At 41.9% G+C, this 24,145-nt stretch overlaps 1 protein-coding gene and 1 pseudogene across 1 annotated transcript in view; one reads left to right on the top strand and one right to left on the bottom strand.

Moving 5' to 3' along the window:
* The first annotated feature begins 4,872 nt into the window (after positions 1–4,872).
* DDX1 (DEAD-box helicase 1) overlaps positions 4,873–24,145 on the top strand; it is a 36,681-nt gene continuing 17,408 nt past the window's right edge. The window contains exons 1-13 of the mRNA XM_049652504.1: positions 4,873–4,978; positions 7,841–7,892; positions 8,178–8,241; positions 9,131–9,160; positions 10,122–10,218; positions 12,433–12,480; positions 14,246–14,329; positions 14,558–14,641; positions 15,011–15,087; positions 15,781–15,853; positions 17,521–17,597; positions 17,706–17,820; positions 18,525–18,663. Of these exons, the coding sequence (XP_049508461.1) occupies positions 4,963–4,978; positions 7,841–7,892; positions 8,178–8,241; positions 9,131–9,160; positions 10,122–10,218; positions 12,433–12,480; positions 14,246–14,329; positions 14,558–14,641; positions 15,011–15,087; positions 15,781–15,853; positions 17,521–17,597; positions 17,706–17,820; positions 18,525–18,663 (956 nt within the window). The 5' untranslated portion in view covers positions 4,873–4,962. The remainder of the gene's footprint in view (positions 4,979–7,840; positions 7,893–8,177; positions 8,242–9,130; positions 9,161–10,121; positions 10,219–12,432; positions 12,481–14,245; positions 14,330–14,557; positions 14,642–15,010; positions 15,088–15,780; positions 15,854–17,520; positions 17,598–17,705; positions 17,821–18,524; positions 18,664–24,145) is intronic.
* LOC125937660 (60S ribosomal protein L5-like) lies at positions 22,181–23,298 on the bottom strand (annotated as a pseudogene).

Here is a 24,145-nt window from a genome sequence, read left to right as displayed (position 1 = left end):
AAGAAGGGGCTTATTTCCCCTTTTTATGAGTCTAGGTTGGTCATGTGATTTGTGTTGACCAATAGAATTTGACAAAAGTGACATTTACTATTTCCCAGGCAGATTTACGAAATATGCAACATCTGCTTTCTATTTTTAGAACACATCCTCTTGGAACCCCACTGGCACCTGAGAAGTCTTTCTTCCCTGGGACTAACTTTGCTGTGAGAAGATCCAAGCTGGCCTGTGGAGAGAGTGAGTCCATGTATAGGAGCACTGTGGCCTCACACATGGCTGTGAAGTCTTCTCAGATCTTCCAGCCCAGCCAGACTCTAGCTGATGGCATGTGAGTGAATGACCCCAGGTCGTGCCATTGGAGCAGAAGGACCAGCCAGCTAAGCCTTGCCCCAACTCCTGACTCACAGAATCATAAGCAAATAAACTGGTTGTTGTATGAGTTTTGGAGTGGATGCTACACAGCAACAGATAACTGAAACTTAAAAGGAAAGGCTCTTCTAAGGAGAGGAAACAACATAAGAAAATACACAGCGGTAAGAGGCAATCTGGTGTATGCAAGGAATCCTACATAATTTAATACACTAGAGGGTGAAATGACCCCAGGTTAATAAGCCAGAAGTAAGCAGGAGGCTGGGCATGGAGGGTTTGGTGTGTGGCATCCTAAGGAGAGTGGATGCGGGACCCTTAACGACTATGAGCTGTATCAGAGGAAAGGGAGCTTCCTGGTGAAGGTTGGTCACATCAGGTTTACTGAGAGTGGGATTCAGGATCCAGAGCCAAGTACTCTAGAGTCCTCCCCTCTCCCTGGGGATGTGAAGGCAAACTCCCTGGGTAGCATTTGAAGAGGCAGAAGCTTGTGGTTTCTTGTGTGGAATGATGGGTGGGTTTGTATCATATGAGGAAGGACTTGGGTTTATATACTGAATTTATCACCTTATCTGATCAACTTCTTTTACATTAAAATAACTTCTCTCCCTTACTGCTTCCTTCTTCTTGGAGGCTGGATCCTTAGGAACTAGGCAGCTTGATTTATCTTTATCAAGAGCCAGAATGGAGTCTTGGAGGGGGATGGGTGCCAATGAAAGGACAAAGTAAACTATCTGATTTGACTTCTATTTCCTAGCCTGGTTTCAGGGTCACTTCCTCCACCATGTACGACACATTTCATTCTTATTTTTGGTTGTAAGGAAATGACCATACATTCAAACATTGTTTTCGATGGTGCCTTCACCATCCAGGCCAAAATGTCTCCTCCTCCTTAGAGTCACTGTTGGTTGCTTATCGCTGTATTCTAGATCACTTGAAAAAAATTTCTGAAGGATTCATTACACGAAATCCATCCCGATGAATGCTTCATCTCCGTTCTTTTCTGTACCTGTTAGGAATGTGTTGGGCTGCAAACCAGAGAGAATTATCAGTGGCTTAACTACATAAGGCATTCTCAAACCACAAGAGGTCTAGAGGTAGACGGATCTGGGCTGGCAACTTGTATTACATTGTCACCAAGGACCCAATCTTCTCCCGTTTCATGTTTCAATAGCCATAGGACGAAGCTTCCATCTTCATGACGCATTGCCGCCTGTACAGGTCCCGTGTCCATGTGCCAGGAGGAAGAAGGTCACATGCCAGTCCGGATATTCTGTTTTAAAGAGCCCTTACGTGGGGTTTCCACTTACACCTTTCCAGGCAGAACTGGGGCTCATGGATCTCTCTCTCTACAAAGGAGTCTGCAAAGTGATTGTTTTGTTTCGTTTTTCCCAGTCTGTATAACACAGAAAGGCAAGGAGGAAGAGGACAGCGTATGGCTTTTGGGTGGCCAGTCTACAGAGTCCTTCCCTGGGCCCTTGCTCTTTATGCTGTCCTGGCTATCTGAAAGACATTATTTCTCATGTCTGTCTTACTTGCAAAATCAACCAGGTGTTTTCCCATGGAGAAGAATAGCTTACTTGAAAACACACAGCACAATCTTTCTGGGTGCATGGGTAATGTGGTAACATTCCACCATAACATGATTAGCAGGGTCATGTTACATAATACCCAAGTACATAGAATGTGGGGTTCTATGTAAGGTTATAGAAATAAATCCCCAGGGGGTGGGGGGCAGTCCCAGCTGGTAGTTTTAAATCCAGTGCAAACTGTACTAGGCTCAGCGGCAGTTTGGGGCCACCTAGTGGTGGCTGTCCTCCCGCCTAATTATCTCCTGGTAGCTGGATTTCTGGAAGTAGGCCGGGATTCTAGCACTGTTTCCTAATAGTAGACCTCCATTTTATCAGATTGTTCTGGGAAGGGTAGACCAGCAGGATGCTGGACTGGGAGCACCCATCCTCTATTTCTTGGTTTAGTGAAGGAATTGCCTGCCACTTCTTTGCCTGGCCTTGTCCTTACCTGCCAAGGTGGGTAGCCAATCGCATTTTATCCTAACTCACATTATTGAGGGTATTACCACACGCAAACACACACACACACACACACACACACACACACACACACGATATTTATTAAAATGGTATATTAAATGAGATAAACTTGATAAGGCATAAGGAGAAAACATCATTCATCACCTTGAAACCCTCTCCATGGGCTCTTTTCCTGACCTAGGTAGATGCCTCTGGCATCTTCTAAAGCTTTTCTGGTTACTCTCAAATAATGAAAAGTTGTCTGGTTACTTTCATCACAATTATAGCCTCATTTCTGTAATTAAACTATCAAGTCCAGGGGCACCTGGGTGGCTCAGTCAGTCAAGCATTCTGACTTCTGCTCAGGTCATGATCTCACGGTTTGTGAGTCTGAGCCCCGTGTCGGGCTCTGTGCTGACAGCTCAGAGCCTGGAGCCTGCTTTGGATTCGGTGTCTCCCTCTCTCTCTGCCCCTCCCCCACTCTCTCTCTCTCTCTCTCTCTCAAAAATAAATAAACATTAAAAAATTTTAACTATCAAGTCCACGGTCATGATCAAAATTCACAACTTTAACCAAAATTATAGCTTCCTTCCTCCCCGGGTTGGCCATAGGGTGGAGTGTGGTCAGTCTCTGCTCTCCCCTCTCCCATTAGCTGTTGTTTCTGGTGTCTGGCGAGAGATAAAGTCACATGTGGTGGGGAAGGTACCTACCTCCATCCGGCTGGCGTCATAGTGATCTGGTTCTGGTGCTCTCTGATTTTTTTCTCTGAGGGGGTACTTTCTGTAGGTGTTTTGGAGATTCTTTTGCTGGTATCTTCCAGGTCTAACTCACATAAGGCAGGTGATCTCTCTCCTCTGGTTAGAAGGCATGTACAACAGGGTTCTTTGGGAGTCCCTCTGCTGTGTCTTTTAGCTCTCCAGGCAGCTCTCTTGAGCACATTGCCTTTAAAGATAGCTTCAAGTCTGTTCCCAGAGGTCCGGTTAGCCCTTGGGAGAAAAATCTTATGTTTCTGCCTCAGGTGTTAGAAATGTGGCCCGCTCCCTCAGCAGCCTGGTCTTCCGCTTTGTCCTTTCCTGCCACATCTTCTCACAGCATGCCTTATGCTTCCCAAACCCCAGAGAGCAAAAGGTCTCTGAGTAGTGCCCGGAAAAAATACTTTCACTCTTGAGAGAGGAAAAATGCCATAGGGTGTCAACGGTTCTCTTCAGAGAGACCTTTTTTCTTATACCTTCAATCCTCTCATACATAATAGGTAGGGAATGGCTAAAGGACCAAAAAGCAGATTTCAGATTTCCCTTTTGCAAACGTTGCATGATATGGGAACTTCTGTCTGTCTTTGGAATGTGGCATCTATTTAGAATTGCCACACTGCATAACTCTCAGGGGTATCATTTGTAGAAATGTATATAAAACGTATGACAACATAGAATATAAGGGAAATGGTGCCCCCTGGAGGTGTGAAGCTGCAGGCCTGAATGTATTGTCCCTGGCTGTTGGAGCTTCAAGAGAATCCCGTTACATGTAACAGTAATAGAGCTAACACTTATATATTGCTACATGTGCTTTGCTTTACCTACTTAATTCTCCCAACAATCCTATAAGACAGGGACAATTATTCATGGATAGTTTACAGATGAGTAAACTGAAGCCCAGGCTTGCTAAGGTTACACAGGTTACTCAAGGAAGTAGGGATCCTGAAGCTGGACGTCTAACTCCACCCATACACTTTGCCTAAGGAGTTTCCTCTTCTCCAGGGCGGTCTGTGGTCAGCTAAAGATGGTCCAGCATGCACCCTGGAGTTAAGCAGATGTGGCTCGGATCCCCCGCTGCCGTTTAGTAGCTGCAGGCGGCTTTACATGAGTTACTTAACTTCCCTGAATCTCTGTGTCCTCAAGGAAAGATACTGATACTTCCTGTGCGTAGAGGGAGGATTAAACATTGATCTACTTTTCCCATCTCTCTGCAAAGAGAAAGGAGTCAAAACTGTATGGAAGTCAAATAAACTTGATATCATCAGTACTACATCAAACAACAAAACGGACGTTGGGAAACCTAAATCAAAAGTATTACGTGAATGCCTACTGGGTGCAGACCCTCACTGGTATAGGTTTTGCGGGCAATGAGCGCAGTGCATCCTTTCCATCGTTCACACACCACAAGGCCCTGCTTTTTCAGAAGTCGGGGTGCTGAGTGAGGCAGCGGAGAGGGCAACGTCTTACCCTCTGATCACCCAGGACCATTGTGTGACCTTCATCACATAACGTCTGCTTCCTCACATGTGGAAAAGTGGTTCCGATGACACATGGCATGCTCTAAACAACAGATAACTATTATCGCGGCTAATGACGACGGGTCCTGGCTACCTACGAAGGCGAGGTCCGGCTGAACCTGGTCAACGCGCTGCGGGGGCCAGGCCGGGCCTTTGTTTCTGCCGGAACCGTTCTCCCCGGCCTGAGGTCCTACCCGGACTGGGAAAGCTGCAGGCCGAGAGCCGGAAGCGCGCGCTGCCAAGAAGCGTGTCAGTGCGGAGGGAGGGAGAGCGAGCGGAGCCGCGCAGGACGGGGCGAAGATGGCGGCCTTTTCTGGTGCGTCTTTGGAGCGGGGGCTGGTGCAGGCGGCTCCATCCACGCCGCGGCGCCGGCAAGCGGGCGGGAAGCCATTGGGGCGGTGGGGGCGATGGGGGCGGTGGGGACAAGTGCGGCGCGCTCCGGGAGGGAGCTGTCCGCAGCGGTCCCCGAACTGCGGGGGGGACCAGTGGCGGCCTCCGCCTCGGTGTTGGCGAGTGCCTTTCTCTGCAGGTGCTGCCCGCCGGGCCTCCCCCTGCACCCTCTCGCCTTTCTTCCCCGCCGTCGGCCGGCCTGCCCGGGCACCCGCGGCAGCGAAAACGACGCGGCGGCGTAGCGCTAGGCCTCCGGCCTGTCGTACGTGGCAGTGGCGCTCGGGAGCCCTCTTCTGCCCGCGCCGGTTCCGGGCCTGGCCAGGCCGAGAAGCAGCGGGGAGTGGGGAAGGGTCAGTCGGAAATGCCCGTCCTGCCTCTGTCCAGTCTTTTCAGGCCTTCCTAAAACGAAAAGTCGCAGGCACACCTCTGATCATTATTTGTTGCCAAACGCTGCTGTAGCAACATTAACGTTCTATGTTGAAGCATATTCGCAGACACACCAGCCCAGCATACATTTTGGAAACTCATTTGTTCTTAGTTGGCGGTACGATGCCCTCCTTTATTCCAAACAGTGATTTGAGGTGGCTGATCTAACCCCAAAGTTGTCGTTTTCCCGTCTTCTCTGTCCTCCTTTTTACATCCAGTTTTAGAAGCTGCCATAAGCCTTATGTATACGAAAGGTGGAGAATTTATGTAGCCATATACGTATCAAGTGAGGCCTACTGTCTTTTGATGCACTTAACCTATGAAGATGACTTCAGATATAACACAATACTGTACTTTCTTCGGCTTACACCTACAAGATTAGGAATTCCACGCCTTTAGTCATGAGACGCGATTTCTGATTTGTTTTAGTTGCATCTTATAATAGGAGGCAAGGGGAAATGTACTTAGACTGGTAGCTGTTCTTCTTCGCCCAACTCTCCTAGAACAAGATGTTAGAGCCAAGGTGCGCAGAGCAGTTTCAGATTGTCATTTTATTAGGTTCACTTCTTTGGAAGTCATGCGCAAATTTCAGTGATGTTAGGGTGAAGGACTAGAAGAGTGTGTGATATGAAATAAAGACAAGTAGGATTACAGAACATGAATATTCCTATTGTTCCCTTAAATATTTAAGTGTTATCTTTATAGAAAACATGGTTTCAAAGCAAACATGCAGAGAACATGACCAGAATGAAACAAGAAGTTGTCCGGGGTTACCCGGCCCAGGTCATGATTTCAGGGTTGATGAGTTTGAGCCTCCTTATCCTGCTCTGCGCTGACGGTGTGGAGCCTGCTTGGGATTCTCCCCCTCGCTCCCTCTGCCCCTCCCCTGCTCCCTCTTGCTCTCTCTCTCTCAAAAAGTAGATAAGCTAAAAAAAGAAAAAAAAAAAAAAAGAAAGTTTGGAACTTGCTGAAAGCAGTCTCTAGTTACTACTTGTGTAACAATTTCACCGACAGCCTCAGCTTGCATTATACTCAGTGCAGCGTATTTAAGACTGTCTCCTTTTTTCTAGCAGTTTGCATTTTAGAGAGAATACAGCTAGACCCTAATGGGAACAATTCTTAGAAAGCTCTGCTTGGATATACAGCTTTAGATCTTGATTACTTTTTTGATTTGTGGATTTTCCTGGGGAGATTTAGAGGTAGGAGAACCTTTTTTGGAAATGATTTTCATACTTTCCTATGTCATTAGTACTTATATGAACTAGTTTACTATGTACTAAAATTTTAGTGTTCTACCTGTTTTGCTGTGTTACTTGCTAGGGTGATACTTCTCACCAAGTGCAAAGAAAAAGCAGTTTTCGCACTGGATATATTCAATTTACAGATTTATGCCATTTCACAATTATAAGAAATAAAAAAGTTCCCTTAAAAATTAAAAAAATCCAAATTGGTTATCCCTGGGGTTTAGGAATGTTTGAGTATTATTAAATTTTTCATAAGAATATATGTTTTTGTAATAGTAATAAAAGCTGCATTTGTGTAAATGGAGACTTAAAAATCACTTATTTGGAAGGGAGGTTTACACAATCCAACTAACTACTCCATGTGTGCCAGCTACTACAGTTCATTTGAGAAATGACAAAAATGACAAGATTCAATCAGAAATAACCCAATCTATTCATTTAGGACTGGCTTCAAAGTGAATTATTTAAATATGAGAAAAATTAAGAACAGTAGTTCTTCAGCTGTGATTTCTAAGTATCCAGCTTTTCACAACTGGCCCCTCCCTTTTCAGTTAGTCGGAGTTTGATCCTGGCTGCCAATAAGTGGGCCTCTCTCTGCACTTGTCTGTTCACTTTTCTCAGGTCGCTGAGGCTAATCACATGGTTCTCAAATAGTGAAGGCACATAACTTCCACATTATTTCTAGATGAAACAACCAAAACGTTGGTCAAGATAGAACCTTCTCTCCAAGTCTGGTAGATTTTTCTTCACTAGCCCTGGGAAGGAAGGACTGGTGGCTACTGTGTATCGAGTGACGACCATGTATCACATATTTTCATCTATAATCTTCCATAGCTCTACAACGCAGATACTATCAGTCTGATTTTATGTGGAGAAAATAGGTGTGTAGTTTTGCAAGCTGTAGAGCTTGCCAAGGTCACATTGCTAGTAAGTGAGAGTTTATTCATGAACTCAAGTCTTTCTCCAAAACTATACTCTTTTAATGGTGCCGTACGCAGGAGGTACTAAAGAACGGCTGTGCTTCAAAGCCTTTTCCCTGTTCTCTGAACAGTCCTTTTAAGAGCAGTATGATTTCAATTTAGTGTGCTCAACTTCTTACAATTGATTTTTGTTTTCAGAGATGGGTGTCATGCCTGAGATTGCTCAAGCTGTAGAGGAGATGGATTGGCTGTAAGTACATAAAACTTAAATGCACCTGTGACAACAATGTTCAGTAATTTAAGGAGTTGCTAGAGATTCTATCAAAAATTTTGGAGTCTAGTTGGTAAGTAAAATTCAGTTTTTCTTAGGATTCTCTTATTCTCTAGAAAGCTTCCCTTTTATACTTTGATAATATTTTTAGTTGGAAAAGATGGGTACTGTTTACCAAATAAAATTCTCTTTTAGATTTATAGTTTAGCATGACTTATTTAGCTTTTTTACTAACTCGAATTCTTCGAAATATGATTCTTTCAGTCTCCCAACTGATATCCAGGCTGAATCTATTCCACTGATCCTAGGAGGTGGTGATGTACTTATGGTATGTTTACATTTGGTGAGGTCTTTCTGGGTTGAGGACACACAGTTCTGGGACTGTTTGTGACCACTTTAAGAGCTCCCCAGGCTTGAAAATGATACTTTCACCAAATTACTTTTATTCATACCGTATTCAAAGTACTGAGGTAGAAGTTGTAGGGAACACAAAGGTGGATTAGATACGCTCTTTACTCTTGAGAAGCTGAAACCCTGTGGCACAGTAAGACAGGTACACAGGTAAGTGTTGTACAAGAGGCTCTACTTGGGGTAAGTAAATTTTGGACAAAGGAAAGCTGAAAGAGAAAACCTTATATGTAGAGAGCGTATCAACAAAAGCAGCGAGCAGGAGGATGCAGGAGTTGACCCCTGAGTAATTCAATTAGATGGTAGCATAAAATGTGTGTGTTGGGGGCGGGGCGTGTAACTTGGGGTAAGATGGGAAGTACATAGTGGGTCAAATTACTTGGGCTCTTTCTCAAGTATCATGTTAAAAAATTGATATTTGTTGGCAGTGGGGCTCATTGGACATTTTTAAGTGGGGATGTGTTATATAGTTGTAACCATGTTGATGAAGACTGATTTGGTAGCAGCTTGTAGTATAGCTCAGAGTTTAGATACTGGTAGGATACTTCTGTAATGATCTAGGTTAGAATGATGAGGGCTTGGATTTGAATGGTAGCAGTGGGAAAAGAACGGGAGAGCAGATTCTTGAGCGATGGGAGAGAAGTGACAAGATTGGCAATAGAGTTGACTGCAGAAACCTGAGTCATCTGGAGGCACTGTGACAATAAAGGTAGCTAGTCAAGTCTTAAAGATTTCTACGTAGTATCATGTTAATTTGGCTTTCCTAATTGGCAACTTAAATGATAAAATCAACTTTTTTTTCCATTTAGGCTGCAGAAACAGGAAGTGGAAAAACTGGTGTAAGTAATGAACTTAAATTGATTTACTTTGTAAGAGTTATTTTGTTTTAAGCTTATTTATTTATTTTGAGAGAGAGAGTGCGAGCTCACATGCACAAGAGCAGGGGAGGGGCAGAGAGAGAGGGAGAGAGAATCTCAAGCAGGCTCCATACTCCATGTGGCTCTCACGACTGTGAGATAATGACCTGAGCTGAAATCAGGACTGAGCCACCCAGGCGCCCCTGTAAGAGTTAATTTTTAAAGTAAGTTTGAACGTAGCTTCTGCTTTGAAGTATTTAATAAAACAACCTTTTCCAAAATGTAAGGAATTGAGGGGCACCTGGGTGGCTCAGTCGGTTGGGCTTGCGACTTTGGCTCAAGTCATGAGTTCTGGCCTGCTTGGGATGCTGTCTCCCTCTCTGTGCCCCTCCCCCACGCTCACGCTGTCTCTCAAAAATGAATAAACACTTAAAAAAAATGTAAGGAATTGATTGCCTCCGAGGGTGATATTCTTGTTGCCCCCTAATTCTGAAATAGGGTCTACAAGAGTATACCTTTAAGAATAGTGAAGTTTTAAACTGGTCTTGTATAAAGAGTTGTAGTATCTTCTGTATTTATACTTATTTCTGAATTTTAGTGCAATGGCTCTATAATAAACAGGCTGACAGTAGGGGTTGCTCTCCTGTTGGCCTGGACCAGAGAAGTAGTGTGTCAGCCTGGAAAGTAGTTTCCTGCTTTAGTTTAGGCTCATTATGCAGGTCCCCTTTGTGTATTGTTTTGGGCTATCAGCTGTCTCCTCTTGCCTTCATTTAATCAACTCTCTTATTACCTTGCTCATGTTTTGGGTTTGGACAAATGAAATTAGAGTAGGAGTCTGGAATATGTAATTATTGAGTGTGCATGCATAGCTTCTGTAATGTCTGTTGTCAAACCGTCATTAATATCTGAATGCTAATGTAGAGAACAATTGTTTCTTTGATAGGCTTTCAGTATTCCAGTTATCCAGATAGTTTATGAGACTCTGAAAGACCAACAGGAAGGCAAAAAAGGAAAAACAACAATTAAGACCGGTGCTTCAGGTAATTTTTGCATAGTAATATTTACCTTTTGCATAAAAATAGTAATTCTCATTCTTGGCATTGACAGACGGGAGGTCAGAGTGTGCATTTTTATTGTCGATATCTGAGGGGAGGGGTAATGGCATTTGGTGCCTTGGAAACCAGGGATACTGAATGTCATTTACAGCATAAACAGTGAAAGATTGTCCCTCCTAGGGGTGCCTGGGTGGCTCAGTCGGTTAAGCATCAGACTTTGGCTCATGTCCTGGTTCGTGGGTTCGCGCCCTGCGTCAGGCTCTGTGCTGATAGCTCAGAGCCTGGAATCTGCTTCAGATTCTGTGTCTCCCTCTCTCTCTGCCCCTCCCCCACGCTCGCTCACTTGCTGTCTCTGTCTCCCCGAAAAGTAAACATTAAAAAAAAGATTGTCTCCTAAAATACTAGTGGTGCTCTCTTTGAGAGAATAATACCCTTATGTCTAATATTGAAGATACGTTGGTGCAGTATTTTACAAAGGTATTAAGGATTTTATTAAAAAATTGATGGAGTAAAAATCCATGATGGTGGGAAGTATTGCCTTCCACAGGGAAAAGAGGCATGCATTTTCCCTTTAAGATAAGAAAGGGGTCCAGGAAGTTAAAATGTAAAGTATAAATTTTAAACTCAGTTTTAGTCCCATTTACTTTGAGACTGGTCTTTTATTAGGATTTCTGGTCCTATCTGTGCCATGAACAATCTTACATCAATTTCCTCATCTGTAAATTGTGTTGCTTTTGTTAAATGGTTCTGAATTCCATTCTACCTTGAATAATTTATGGTTTTGTTAATACTTTGACAAAATTTATTTTAAATTTTAAATTTAAATTTTAAATTTTTATTTAAAAAATTTTTATGTTTTAAGTCCTATTTGTTTCATGATACAAAACAGCATTGTGGCAAAATTGCAAGCTTAAGTGGAGTGAACTGGGTATATCAACATTTTTCTTCTCAGTAATTTAAAGATACAATGTTGCATAGTCCATAGAATGAACTCATTTGTAGAGGAATTGCGAGGTAATGGATATGAAGTCTTTAGACTGTTGGCCTACTTGAAAGTAGTTTCAGAACTTGTAACAACAGTAAACCATCGTTTATGAGAGATGGTGATACAGGAGCATCCTTCCAAAGGAGGATAACCAGAATGGTAGTAGTTTTGAATATCGTGGCCTGTGAGAAATAAATTAGATATTTATTGATTTAAAATATTTATTTATTTATTTAGAGAGAAAGCGTGCGAGTTGGGGAGAGGCAGAGTGAGAGGGGGAGAGAGAATCCCAAGCAGGCCCTGCCCTATCAGCATGGGAGCCTAGTCGGGTCTTGACACCTTAAACTGGGAGATCAAGAAACTAGATGTGTAAACATAGAGAAATAAGTAAAAAAAAGTGTTGGGATAATTGTTAAATCATTGAAATCATTGAAGGGATCTGGAGAGAAAATACTTGTTCTAGAAAGGAGCAGGACTAATTAGAAATAACCTAATGAAGATTTCTGTGTAAATACTTACTAATTAGCTCGATTGAGCCCACAATGAAAGAGAGAGCCTCAGAGGAAGTTACTTCTCCATCAGAGTGTTTAAGCCGACGATAGATATCACTTGACCACAAGTAATCTAGGAAAGATTTCTACGTTGGTCAGGAAACTGGGCCGGAAAACATGTAGAGTTCTCTAGCTATTACAATTCTTTGGTTATCCATAGACTATTAAGGTGTTTTAGAAAAGGAAAATGCTGATCCCATGCAAGGGAGGAGGAAAAAAAAAATTGTGACTTTTGAATGTGATATGGACTTAATTAAAATAAAGAACTTTTCTTTTAAAAATGATAGTGATACTTAACTAGATCTTGATATGTTGGTCATTTATTTCCATTATGATTGTAATCAGGTTATTTAGTTACCAAAACTTCATTTATCAGTGCCTTCATAGTTCTTACAGGGATCAGTGCCTTCTACTACAAAGTGCAGTGAAGGAAGTGAGGAGATAAGATTTTAGCCCAGAAGGCCCGTGATTATTGCCTTTGACCTGTTTCAGTTTTCACTTTCAATTTTGCCTTGAATAAAAACGGCAGAGCTTTTACTTGTACATTCCAAATAATGTATAAAGCCATATTAAATCCAGAGGAATTAAGGTATGTAAAATATAAAATGTTTGGCTTGTTTTTTAGAGAGTTTTCAATTTCATATGTTTGTAACTTATTTTTAGTGCTCAACAAATGGCAAATGAACCCATATGATAGAGGATCTGCTTTTGGTAAGTGGATAGATTTTTCCTGACCCAAATAGGAAACTTGGAAATTGCAAAAGATAGAGGTGTATTTGTTTAATATTTAAAAACATATGTGTAAGAGATACCACAGAAGAACGTCAGTAGACAAAAACAAAAAAGTGCAGAAAGAACACTTGCAGTGTTGATGACGGATGCAGAAACCATATAAAATGGCAAGGGGTCTCATGTAGATAACAAGTTACCTGTTTGGTAAGAAAGATAACCCGTAAAGAAAGTGGCTGAAGGATGTGAATCAGCAGTGCCCACGAGAGCAGATCCAAATGACAACAGTCGTTCAGAGACAATGTTTACAGATAGCAGCTAAGTGGAAATTAAAGTTGCAGTAAGGTGTCGTTTTATACCCATTTGATTGGCAGCAGTCGAACAGAGTGATAACCAGCCTATCAAATTACTGCCTTTCTGGAAAGCAGTTTGGCATTGCTGGTTAAAAATATGTCTATACTTCTGGAAGGTCTAGCCCGTTGTAGTATGAGTGCCCGTATGTGAGGATATACATACAGAGCTGTTAGATGTGGCGTCACCTGTAAATGGTAAAAACTGACGAGAGGATGAATCCCATTACTGCCCAGAGATTGGTTAACAGAGATTAGGGTGTATCCGAGGACCATTGTGTGGCCTTTATAGAGAATGAGGCAGAACTGTAGTGTTGACTTGAAGGATTTTCGCCAGGTGTGGGTGAGAACGGAAGCAGGATACAAAGAAGTAGAAGGAGTGTGAGTAATCACGCCCCAGACAGACCAACAGAACATGTAAACTGCTGCTCTCCACCACGTGACTTCTAGTTTGTATGAAGTTTCTATCTGTATGCATGCGTAAAGAATTTTAAATATAGAAATTTTAAGGATTTGCCATTGCTTAGATAACTTTTTAAAGAGTTTGTAAAGTTTTATGGAACATAGTACCCATACGAATAAGAATTTATACTTTGAATAAATAATTTAATTTCTGATGAGTGAAGTAAAATGTGTGATGAGATGCTTTTCTTGAGGGTTTGTTGTACGTTCAGGTAGGGAACTGGGGTCGTAAGCCTGAGCCGGGACAGAAGTTACAGTTTCTTTCCAGGACAAACGAAGGCTGTATGCTTTACTTAGAGCCAGTAAGCGCTGACAAGCACTGTGACTGCCCATGAGGTATAATACAGAACATCGTTTAGTAGGGTCCTAATATTAGCGAATAACCACAGGTTTATTTATTTGTGCTTTTCCCCGCTTTCTCTGTGGTTTCTGGATCCGTGGATTGGGGAACGAGCCAGAGATAGTTCCCATTTTCCTTTTAGTGTCGTATTTGCTCAAGCTCTAATTTAAGCATAAAGTCAGAGCAATAGGTATTGATGAGTGAGTGCTGCATCACCTCGTAGTATCCATTTCTTTAAAAGACTCTAGACAAGGATTGTCTGAACACATTTGTGTTGGTGATGCAGCTGAGTTATCGGTGTGAGTGAGATTAGGTGCCGTGGTGACTCCTTTCCAGACTTGATGCAGTAAGGTCTCACCTGAGTTAATAGATGACAGTATAGATAACAGTATAGAAACTAGTCCGCCACATGGCCAGGGCCTTCCAGGGGATGAATAAGGGTGATTACCTGTAGGGAAGATCTTGTTACTCAGGATCAGTAAGTCTCAGCGTCTGGAACATTGCAACAAGTGAAAGAATTATTTTATTGGTGAGACTGAATGCTTAATTTATATAATTGTACTGACATGTTGTTTTGCGTTTTTCTCAAATCCAGCAATTGGGTCAGATGGTCTTTGTTGTCAAAGCAGAGAAGTGAAGGAGTGGCACGGATGCAGAGCCACTAAAGGGTTGACGAAAGGTATTTAAATAGCATTTGTACTTGTCTCAGCTTGTGAAGTAATGTATTAATACATGAGCTTGCTTTCTGTAGCTTTAAGTAAGGATCTGAGAAGATTTCTAATGTTACAAAAAGACAGACCGTTCTTCATTTGGAACATACAAATTGTAATTCAGAAACAATGGGAAAGTGGCTACATGGCAAATGAATCCTAGGTGTGTATAAACCTCGGAGTATTTGCCCTTACAGGAAAGCACTACTATGAAGTATCCTGTCACGACCAAGGATTGTGCAGGGTTGGCTGGTCTTCCATGCAGGCTTCCTTAGACCTAGGTAAGCATTTCTAAGATAAACTGAATTTACGGATTTATATTTGTGGATTGTTGACATTTATTACAGTGGGGAGCAAAATAAATAAGCATAACCATATAAAGTTTATATTTTAGAAACTTGGACATAAATGTATGTATACTCACTGTGTTCCAAAAGGATTTGAAGTGTTAAGAAGTACATACTGTAACAGTATAAAATGAGGAGGAACAAAGTTAAGAAAAAGAGTAAAGTCAGTATGAATAAATATGTACCACACAGCGTAGCATAGGTGCTTCAAGTTATTGTAGATTTGTGAACTTCTTTTATGGGCGGAGTGTTTAGTTTTACGTTTACTCTTAACCAATAAATAACGTGTATTTTAATATCTAGGTACTGACAAGTTTGGATTTGGCTTTGGTGGAACAGGAAAGAAATCCCATAATAAACAGTTTGATAATTACGGAGAGGTAAGTTGTATTCTCGACCTAATTGTGGCATTACTAAGTTCTCTTGCGTACTTACTTGATCACTTGTGACATGACTGAGGATATAAAAGTGACTCTCAGATTCAAGTGGATTTTCTGAGTGTATTCCACAGAAAGTTCAGATTTGGACTTCAGTGAAGAAATGTTACAAAATGAGCTAAATATTTTTCCCTGTGGCCATTTATTAGCCTTTCCAAATATACTACTTTGTTTTGTTTTCATCCATTTTGATTTTGGCTTTGACTTGAATGCATTATGTTCTTCTCATTTCTTGTTTTTGATCATGAAAATCTAATCATGAATCTAAACGTAGTTTTTAATGTGGATGAGCCCGAGTATCCTGTTGATTCTAAAAAGCCTGTCAAGATGCCTCTGTTGTTACATATGATATGCTGTAATAGGCATTTTTGTTTGTTTTGTTTTTAAAGACTTTATTTTTAAGTAATCTCTATCCCCAACATGGGACTCAAACTCACGACCTCAAGATCAAGAGTCGCACGCTCCACTGACTGAGCCAGTCAGGCGTCTGAAATAATGGCAGTTTTAAACACCTACATTAGGGCCTCAAGGAATTATTTTAAAGAACTGATGTGTACTTTTGATGTAGCTGTATGTGAACTTGTGACTTTATGATTTTGCTTCCTGTTAACAGCACTTGACTTTGTGCTTTTCTAGGAATTCACTATGCACGATACCATTGGATGTTACCTAGATATAGATAAAGGGCATGTCAAGTTCTCCAAAAATGGTGAGCTTTCTGTGGATTGTCTTATTAGAGAAAATACATGATAACAAATATTTATAACTTATAATTCCCTTACCCTCTTCTTCATTTCTCCCTCCCTGTCTTACCTTTGAACCAATACTTACTGAGCATTTCCTGTATGCCAGGCACACCGGGAGGTGCCAAAGATGAGTAGAAGATGGAATAGACAAACACGTTTAGTCTTGTGGGGCTTACCTACCGGTGGGGGGAGACAGAGTCACAATGGGCCAGGTGGGAACCAGTGCCCCGAAGGAGATTGTAAGCAGGGTAAGGGGATGGAGGGTGATAGCAGTCTAGGGCTGTGCTACTTTCACAAGGTTGTCAGAAAAGCCTTCTCTGATAAGGTGACATCTGAGTAGCAATCCGAACGCGTCGGGTGGTGAGCCGTGCAAAAATCTTCCAAGTGTTTCAAGCAGAGGGAACAGTAAACGCAACGGTCTCGGGAGGAAAGTGTGCTTGAGGTATTTGAGTAACAGCGAGGAGGCCAATGGAGCTGGAGAACACTGGGCGTGGAGAGGGGTGGTAGAATGTTAGGTCAGTTGAGGTAGTGAGGCCAGGCCTTGTAGGATAGGGCCTTATAGGCCATGATACAAACTTTCTGAGTGAGATTGGAAGCCTGATTGGTTTTGAGTAGAGAATTGGCATCTTTAACCGTATCATTATGGCTTCTGTGTTAAAAACAGAGTGGTGAGGGTGGTGGCAGTAGATAGGGAGCCATTTGGATGCTGGGGTTTCTATTTGGGGTGTATTAAATTGGAGGTACTTCCTACACATCTAAGTGGTAAAGCCAAGTAACTGGTTAAGTGTGTAAGTCAGGAGGTCAGGGTTGGAGATACATCTTTGGGAGACATTGGCTTAACGATGAGTTTAAAGCTGGAAGACTGGATGAGATCCCTTAGGGAAGGAGAATAGATGAGGAATAGGAGAGATCTGAGGCCTGGGGTGTTCCTGTGGTTAGAGGTGGTTAGATGGAGGAGAATGCAGCAGAGGCGAATGAGGAGGAGAGCCAGCAGGAGAAGCAAGAGCGGTTGAGGTCCTGCGGTCCATGTGAGGAAAGTATTTGAAGGAGGAGGGAATAGTCAGATTGTGTCCAGTGCTGCTGATGGGTGTAACTTGGGAAGGTGACGGATGAGATTTGCCACCGGGTTTGGCAAGAAGGTATCACTGATGAGCTTGAGAAGGACCTCTTTTAGTGAGCGTGATGGGTGAGTTGGGGGAGCCTGGTGGGGGATCACTTGAATAGAGAATGAGATGAAATGAAGTGACATGGTGAAAATGGAGATCAGGGAGTTTTACTACAGAAGAGAAAAAAAATAGAAGGTGAATGGAGGAAGATGTGGATTCAAGGAGGTTGTCTGTGTTTTAATATGGGAGCTATTGCAGCGTGCTTGTATGCCACGGAAAGTCTAGTTGAAGCGTCTAATGGAAGTGATCCAGTAGGTAGGGAATGTTTAGAAATGTAGGGGGCAGAAAGGGCACTTCTAGGAGTAAAGTAAAAAAGTGAAAAAGTGAAAGGTCTGGCATTGAGCAGGACAATTTATCCATGGGAACAGGACACGAAAGCATGAATGCAGTTGGGTTGATAGTGGTGATGGTGCGAGTGTGGGGAGGTTCTTTTCTGATAGTTTCGGTTTCTCTCTCTTTTTAAGGAAAAGACCTTGGTCTGGCATTTGAAATACCACCACATATGAAGAACCAAGCCCTCTTTCCTGCTTGTGTTTTGAAGGTAATTAGAAAAATGTTGCTATGATTCTAAGCTACTCTGATCTTCACCATTTTGTATTAGTTAGTGTGCTAGTAGGTTAAGAATTTTCCTTTTCTTTTTCAATGCTAGAATGCTGAACTAAAATTTAACTTCGGTGAAGAAGAATTTAAGTTTCCACCAAAAGATGGTTTTGTTGCTCTTTCCAAGGCAGCGGATGGTTATGTTGTCAAATCACAGCACACAGGTATGCCCCTGAGAGGGTAGCAATTTCAGGAATGGGGTACTGGCGAAAACTCCAGTAAGGAGGCTTCTCATAGTAAGTGAGTTCCATATGCTCCCTTTGCTGGTTTAGTCACACATCTTTACGTACCATGTCAGTAAAATCCAGTTTCAAAACCCAATTCATAAACTCTTGAGTATTCAGTGTCAGCGTAGGCCTTTTGGGGAACCTGATCATGATGATGATGTCTAGCGTTTCTGAACTTGTGCGTATTCAGCGCCATGGGCACTGTGTCAAGTGCTTTACATGGATCGGTGTTCACTACCCTGTAAGGTAGCCCTCTTCCCACTGTACAAAGACCTCGAGGAGCAGGGACTTGACGTAACTTGCCCACGGTCACACACAGCAAGTGGGAGAACTGAATTTAAACCCAAGCAGTTCGAGCCCAGAGCTCGTACTCTTAGACCACTATATTATTTAAAGTAAATACATTTCATAGCTTGTTTACTTTATCACAAAATATATAATCAATTGCATTTATTGCAAGTAAATTTAAAGAAGCCATAGTTCATTTTAGGAATCTTAGCTTTATTTTGTTTTATGACCACCTCCTATACTTTTCGACAGTTATTGAAAATTCTGATATTGGAATATTTGCGCTGGTGCTTTACAAGTAAAAGTATTGAGGTGTGATTTGAACGTGTTCCAATCGTTTCTGTTTTCTTAAGGTAATGCGCAGGTGGCACAAACAAAGTTTCTCCCCAATGCTCCGAAAGCTCTCATCGTCGAGCCCTCCCGAGAGTTAGCTGAACAAACTTTGAATAACGTCAAGCAGTTTAAGAAATATATTGATAATCCTAAATTAAGGTAAAGCTTCCTTTTGTGCTCATATGCCTGTTGTTTTTAGGTTTGAGGTGTTTTGGAAGAAGAGTGAGATAGAAAAAAAAAAATGAGGTAGAAATTCAGTATGCATTCAAATGCACCGGTGGGAGTGTGTAACGATTTAACTTTGATACATAGTAGTAATTATTTTTTTCTCTTTGAAAATTTTTATTACACAAAATAATGTTCTGAATATACACCATTTAGTTTTGTAAGTTTCTTCCAATATGTTTACATACTATACAAACATTAGGCAAATAATACTGGACCATTTCTCCATGCTCAAAATGTTTAAATTTTCATTCATCCCTAAAATTTTATGAACATCCCGTGTATTACACTTTATTTCTAATCCTGAGCGTGTGGCTATTTAGCATCCCATGTTATTTCATTGTTTTTTTTTTTTTTTAACTTATTTTTTTATTTTTTTTAATTTACATCCAAATTAGTTCGCATATAGAGCAACAATGATTTCAGGAGTAGATTTCTCAGTGCCCCTTACCCATTTAGCCCATCCCCCCTCCCACAACCCCTCCAGTAACCCTCTGTTTGTTCTCTGTGTTTAAGAGTCTCTTATGTTTTATCCCCCTCCCTGTTTTCATGTTATTTTTGCTTCCCTTCCCTTATGTTCATCTGTTTTGTATCTTAAAGTCCTCATATGAGTGAAGTCATATGATATTTGCCTTTCTCTGACTAATTTTGCTTAGCATAATACCCTCCAGTTCCATCCACGTAGTTGTTGCAAATGGCAAGATTTCATTCTTTTTGATTGCCGAGTAATACCCCATTATATATATGTACATATGTACATAAGTTTATGTATGTATATATACGTGTTTATGTATACAAGTTTATGTATATATCTATACATAACATATATATACATATGTATATACATACATATATGTATGTATATATATATACATATATGTATATACATACTTGTTTATATACAAGTTTATGTGTATATATATATATATATATGTATATATACCACATCTTCTTTATCCATTCGTCCATTGATGGACATTTGGACTCTTTCCATACTTTGGCTATTGTTGATAATGCTGCTGTAAACTTGGGGGTGCACGCACCCCTTCGAAACAGCACACCTGTATCCCTTGGGTAAATGCCTAGTAGTGCAGTTGCTGGGTCTTAGGGGAGTTCTATTTTTAGTTTTTTGAGGAGCCTCCATACTGTTTTCCAGAGTGGCTGCACCAGCTTGCATTCCCAGCAATTATTTTTTATATAAAACTCCTGTTTGATAAGTTCAATAGAAAGTAAATTGGGGGTGCCTGGATGGCTCAGTCAGTTGAGCATCGAGTGTCCAGCTTCGGCTCAGGTCACGATCTCACGGTTTGTGAGTTTGAGCCCCACGTTGGGCTCTGTGCTGACAGCTCGGAGCCCGGAGCCTGTTTCAGATTCTGTGTCTCCCTTCTCTCTCTGCTCCTCCCCTGCTCGTGCTCTGTCTCTCTCTCTCTCAAAAATAAATAAATAAACATTAAAAAAAAAAGTAAATTGAGATTTTGCTCTTCCGTGAAGTGTCATGGTTCGCAAAACAATATCAGAATAAAAATTAAATTTTTAAAAAATGTTTATATATTTGGAGAGAGAGAGCGGGCAGAGAGAGAGGGAGAGAGAAGCAGAGAAAATCTCCAGTAGGCTCCATGCTCAGTGCAGAGCCTGATGTGGGGCTCCCTCCCACATCCCTGGGATCATGACCTGAGCTGAAATCCAGAGTTGGGACGCTTAACTGGCTGAGCCACCCAGGTGCCCTACACACTTTTTTAAGGGAGCGTTTCATTTGGTGCTAGGATGCGTCACTTCATTTGCATAGAAGGTGCATCACTATTTCTGGCATGTTGGTAAACAGCTTGGGGCGGCTGAGTCCAGCCTGTCTCCCGGGGATGAGAACTTTCCATTCGGGCCCTCGGACCGCTCCCTCTCCAGGCAGAAGGCGCTTCCTGCGTTGGAGGGAGACCATGAGTTCAGTGGTCCGGTGGAGCCTCTCGCTCAGTGGTGGTCCCTTTTGCCGTTTTGAGGGAGGCTCTACCTTATAAACTAGTCTGTGAGTTGTCACTCACTTGATTGTTGTTAATTTTGCCTTTAGTGCCTTCTTCATTGAAACAGTTCACACACCATGAAATTCCCCACTTCAGGTGTCCGGTGCAGTGGTTCTTGGCACAGTCAGGTTGTGCCACGGTCACCACTGTCCAATTTCAGAAACCTGGGATTGTTGACGTCACGCGGGACCGTCTCCGCAATGCTGAGTTTTCTTACAAGTGAACCTGTTCAGGGATAGATTAGACCTTGACACAAACTTTTTAGGTAAAATAGTTCTAATTTTGTTTTGGCATTGATGATGTCACTCACTTGGGAACTATTTGAATACCTACCATGTGTGAAGTCTTCAGCTCGGTGTCAGGAGCATAATAATGAGAAAGTTTTTGCATTCCCAGAATTAAGTGTGGGGATGTGGGGATGGTGTGAAGGGGAGAGAAACAGCAGAACGAGTTGGGTAAAATGCGTGGGGGATGAGGTCGGGGGACACAACCAGGGTATCTGCTTCGTGTAAGGGACTTGGAATTTGTAAGACAGTGTTTTTGGAAGAAGTAAAATGCTATTGTGAATTGATTTTTGTGCTACAGTTAGGTGTAAAGGTTAACATGCCTATGGACAAGGACTGGAAGGGAAGATGACTGGTAAAATCAGTTTGTTTATTAAGATGGTAAAATTGTGAGAATACTCATTAGTATTCTGTGTAAACAAGGCTTCCTTGAAAACCCGGCTCAAGTTCCCGTCTGTGAAACTAACCGAATCGTACCAGCCCAGTCCTTTCTCCTTCCTTAGATACCACTGACTGTGTGCCTTGCCTTAACCCTTACACACTGTCATGTGCTAGCGGTCCTTGTTTTAAATACGTACGGCGTTGCTCATCCTCGCTTACTAGTTTTACACTGCTTGAGGCAGGGGGTGTTCTTTTATATTCCTCAAGCCTACAGTGCTTTGCACACCAGCATAGATTGGTGTGTGTGTGTGTATCTTCTGCTAAACTTATAGGGATAAATATGTCTGATTGGGATTATGGATAAGAGTCAAGCATTGTAGGAGATGAAATGATGCATCTAGGACCATAGTTTCCAAACCTGGGAACTCTGGGGCCTTTTTTAACGATACAGATAGATTTGTTGGTCCTCTCCTGAATGCACTGAGTCAGAATTTCCAGGGAAGAGGTATTAGAACTTTTTTGTTTTCTTGAGGAAGAATGGCAGCTCCTCTGGGTGATCCTTTTAGAGACCTTCTGGCATCTGGTGTTATCAGACTTAGGAACATAATGGCTCTAATGTAGTAGGTTAGGGAATATGCCAAGGTCATGCACGTTCATAGGCTAGAAGTCTCTTTGTGTTGTTTGTTTTTACTACCTGAATTGCTCAAGTTGCAGATAGGAAACCATAAAGCCAATCTTTAATCAGCCATAGAATTATAAGACTCTGTTAAGGTCACCTACTTGATTTTTTTTTTTTTTTTTTAGCGGTTTAAGGAATAATTTTATTATTGTCTTTACCTGAAAAACTTTGTAGCAAATTGTGGTTTTGGTTTATTGGCTCTCAGCAGCCCTCTCCTGAGCTCTTAAGGAAGCTTGCTTCTTCTGAGCTACCTGATCTTTGTTCCAGGCAAGAGACATTTTGGGATGGTTCCACCTCTCTTTTTAACTTTCTTAGGCTTCTTCTCATAGATTGGATTCTCTTGGGTAGCACTGTGAGCTTTCTTACACATCTCCTCCATCATATCTGGAGTTATATTGTTCTTCGGTGTTCAGAAAATTGCTTCTCATAAGTATCTTCATCTTCTTCCACTGGGTAACACATACAGTCTGCCATGTTCTGACCTATGATGTGCTTCTCATGTCCTTCTGCACTGAATTCCTTGCTCTCTGAATCATAATCAGGGAATCGTTTGGTACTGTGAGGAATAGACAAGCCTCCATCCACAGCTCCCTTGGGGGCCCCCAGAGCTTTATCTCCAGTAGTAGTTGTGGCAAGCCCTTTATCCAGATAGCAGGCGAAGGCACCGTGTGGAGCATCAATGCTTTCCACATTGTGTTCATCTCTGTCACCTCCACTTGGCCTTCGTAGATCTTGTCCATATCAAACCTGTTGAGAAGCCTGCAGGCCAGCAGCGGGCCGGTACAGTATGCTTAATTTCTCAGGCCAGCCTTCACACCATGCTTTGGGAGTTTGTGAACATGAGCTGCACAAACTATCACGTCTCCTTCTGTTAGGGCACAGGCGATCTCACAAATGGTATCCCTGTTGATTACATGAGCTATCATCCTGTATTTAGGTGTGTTGTATTTACTCTTATCCCAAGTTTCCAAGTGTTTCCAAGCATAGTAACCAGTTTTACCCTCTCATCATCTTCTAAATTGCACTTGGTATCTCTTGAGGTAAGCCTTATTCTTGACAACTTTAACAAATTTCATCCTGCAGAACAGAGACCCTGTCATTTATTTCCTTAATGTTTTCTAGTCTTTTTTAAAAGATTGATCAAATAAGAATAAAATAAAGATGGTTGGTCGATACTTCTGATTGAAAGTTATCTGGCTGCATCAGAAAGTAATTTTGTCTGCTTTATAAAAAGACAGTCGTGGGGCACCAGGGTGGCTCAATCAGTTGAGCATCCGACTCTTGATTTCGGCTCAGGTCATGATCTCACGGTTCGTGTGCTCTAGCCCCATTTCGGGCCCTGTGCTGAGGGTGTGGAGCCTGCATGGGATTGGGATTCTCTCTCCCTCTCTCTCTGCCCCTGCCCCTGCCCCAGGCCCACACTTGTGTGTGTGCGTATATGCGCGCGCGCTCTCTCTCTCTCTCTCTCTCAAAAGTTAATAAATATTTAAACAAAAAACACTTTTTGCAAATAGCTTTAGTGAGATCTAATTCACATATACAACCCATTGCTTAAAGTGTACAGATTGCTTTTAGTTTTTATTCTATTCACAGAGATGTGCAGCTGTCACCAAAACCAATTTTTAAACCTTTCATGACACTCAAAAGAAGCACTGTACCCATTGACAGCCATTCCATGTCCTCATAACCTTCCCATCCCTAGGCAACCCCTGGTTCATTTTCTGACTATAGATTTGCCTTTTTTGGACATTTTACATGAATGGAATTGGGTGGTATGTGCTCATTTCTGACTGGCTTTTCTCACTTAGCGTAGTGTTTTCAGGATTTGTTCACGATGCAGCATGTATCAGTGCTTAGTTCTTTTTTATTGCCCCAAAGTATCCCATTAGATGCATGTGCCACATTTTTGTTTATCCATTTGTTAGCTGATGGACATTTGGGTTGTTACCACTTTTTGGCTACTGTGCTGTGAACATTAGTGTACAGGTTTTTGTGTGGACATCATTTTTATTTCTCCCGGGTCTGTACCTAGGAGTGGAATTTCTGGATCACATAGTAGC

This window comes from Panthera uncia (assembly GCF_023721935.1).
Source record: "Panthera uncia isolate 11264 chromosome A3 unlocalized genomic scaffold, Puncia_PCG_1.0 HiC_scaffold_12, whole genome shotgun sequence".
Lineage (NCBI taxonomy): Eukaryota > Metazoa > Chordata > Mammalia > Carnivora > Felidae > Panthera > Panthera uncia.
This window is presented reverse-complemented; position numbering and strand designations above follow the sequence as displayed.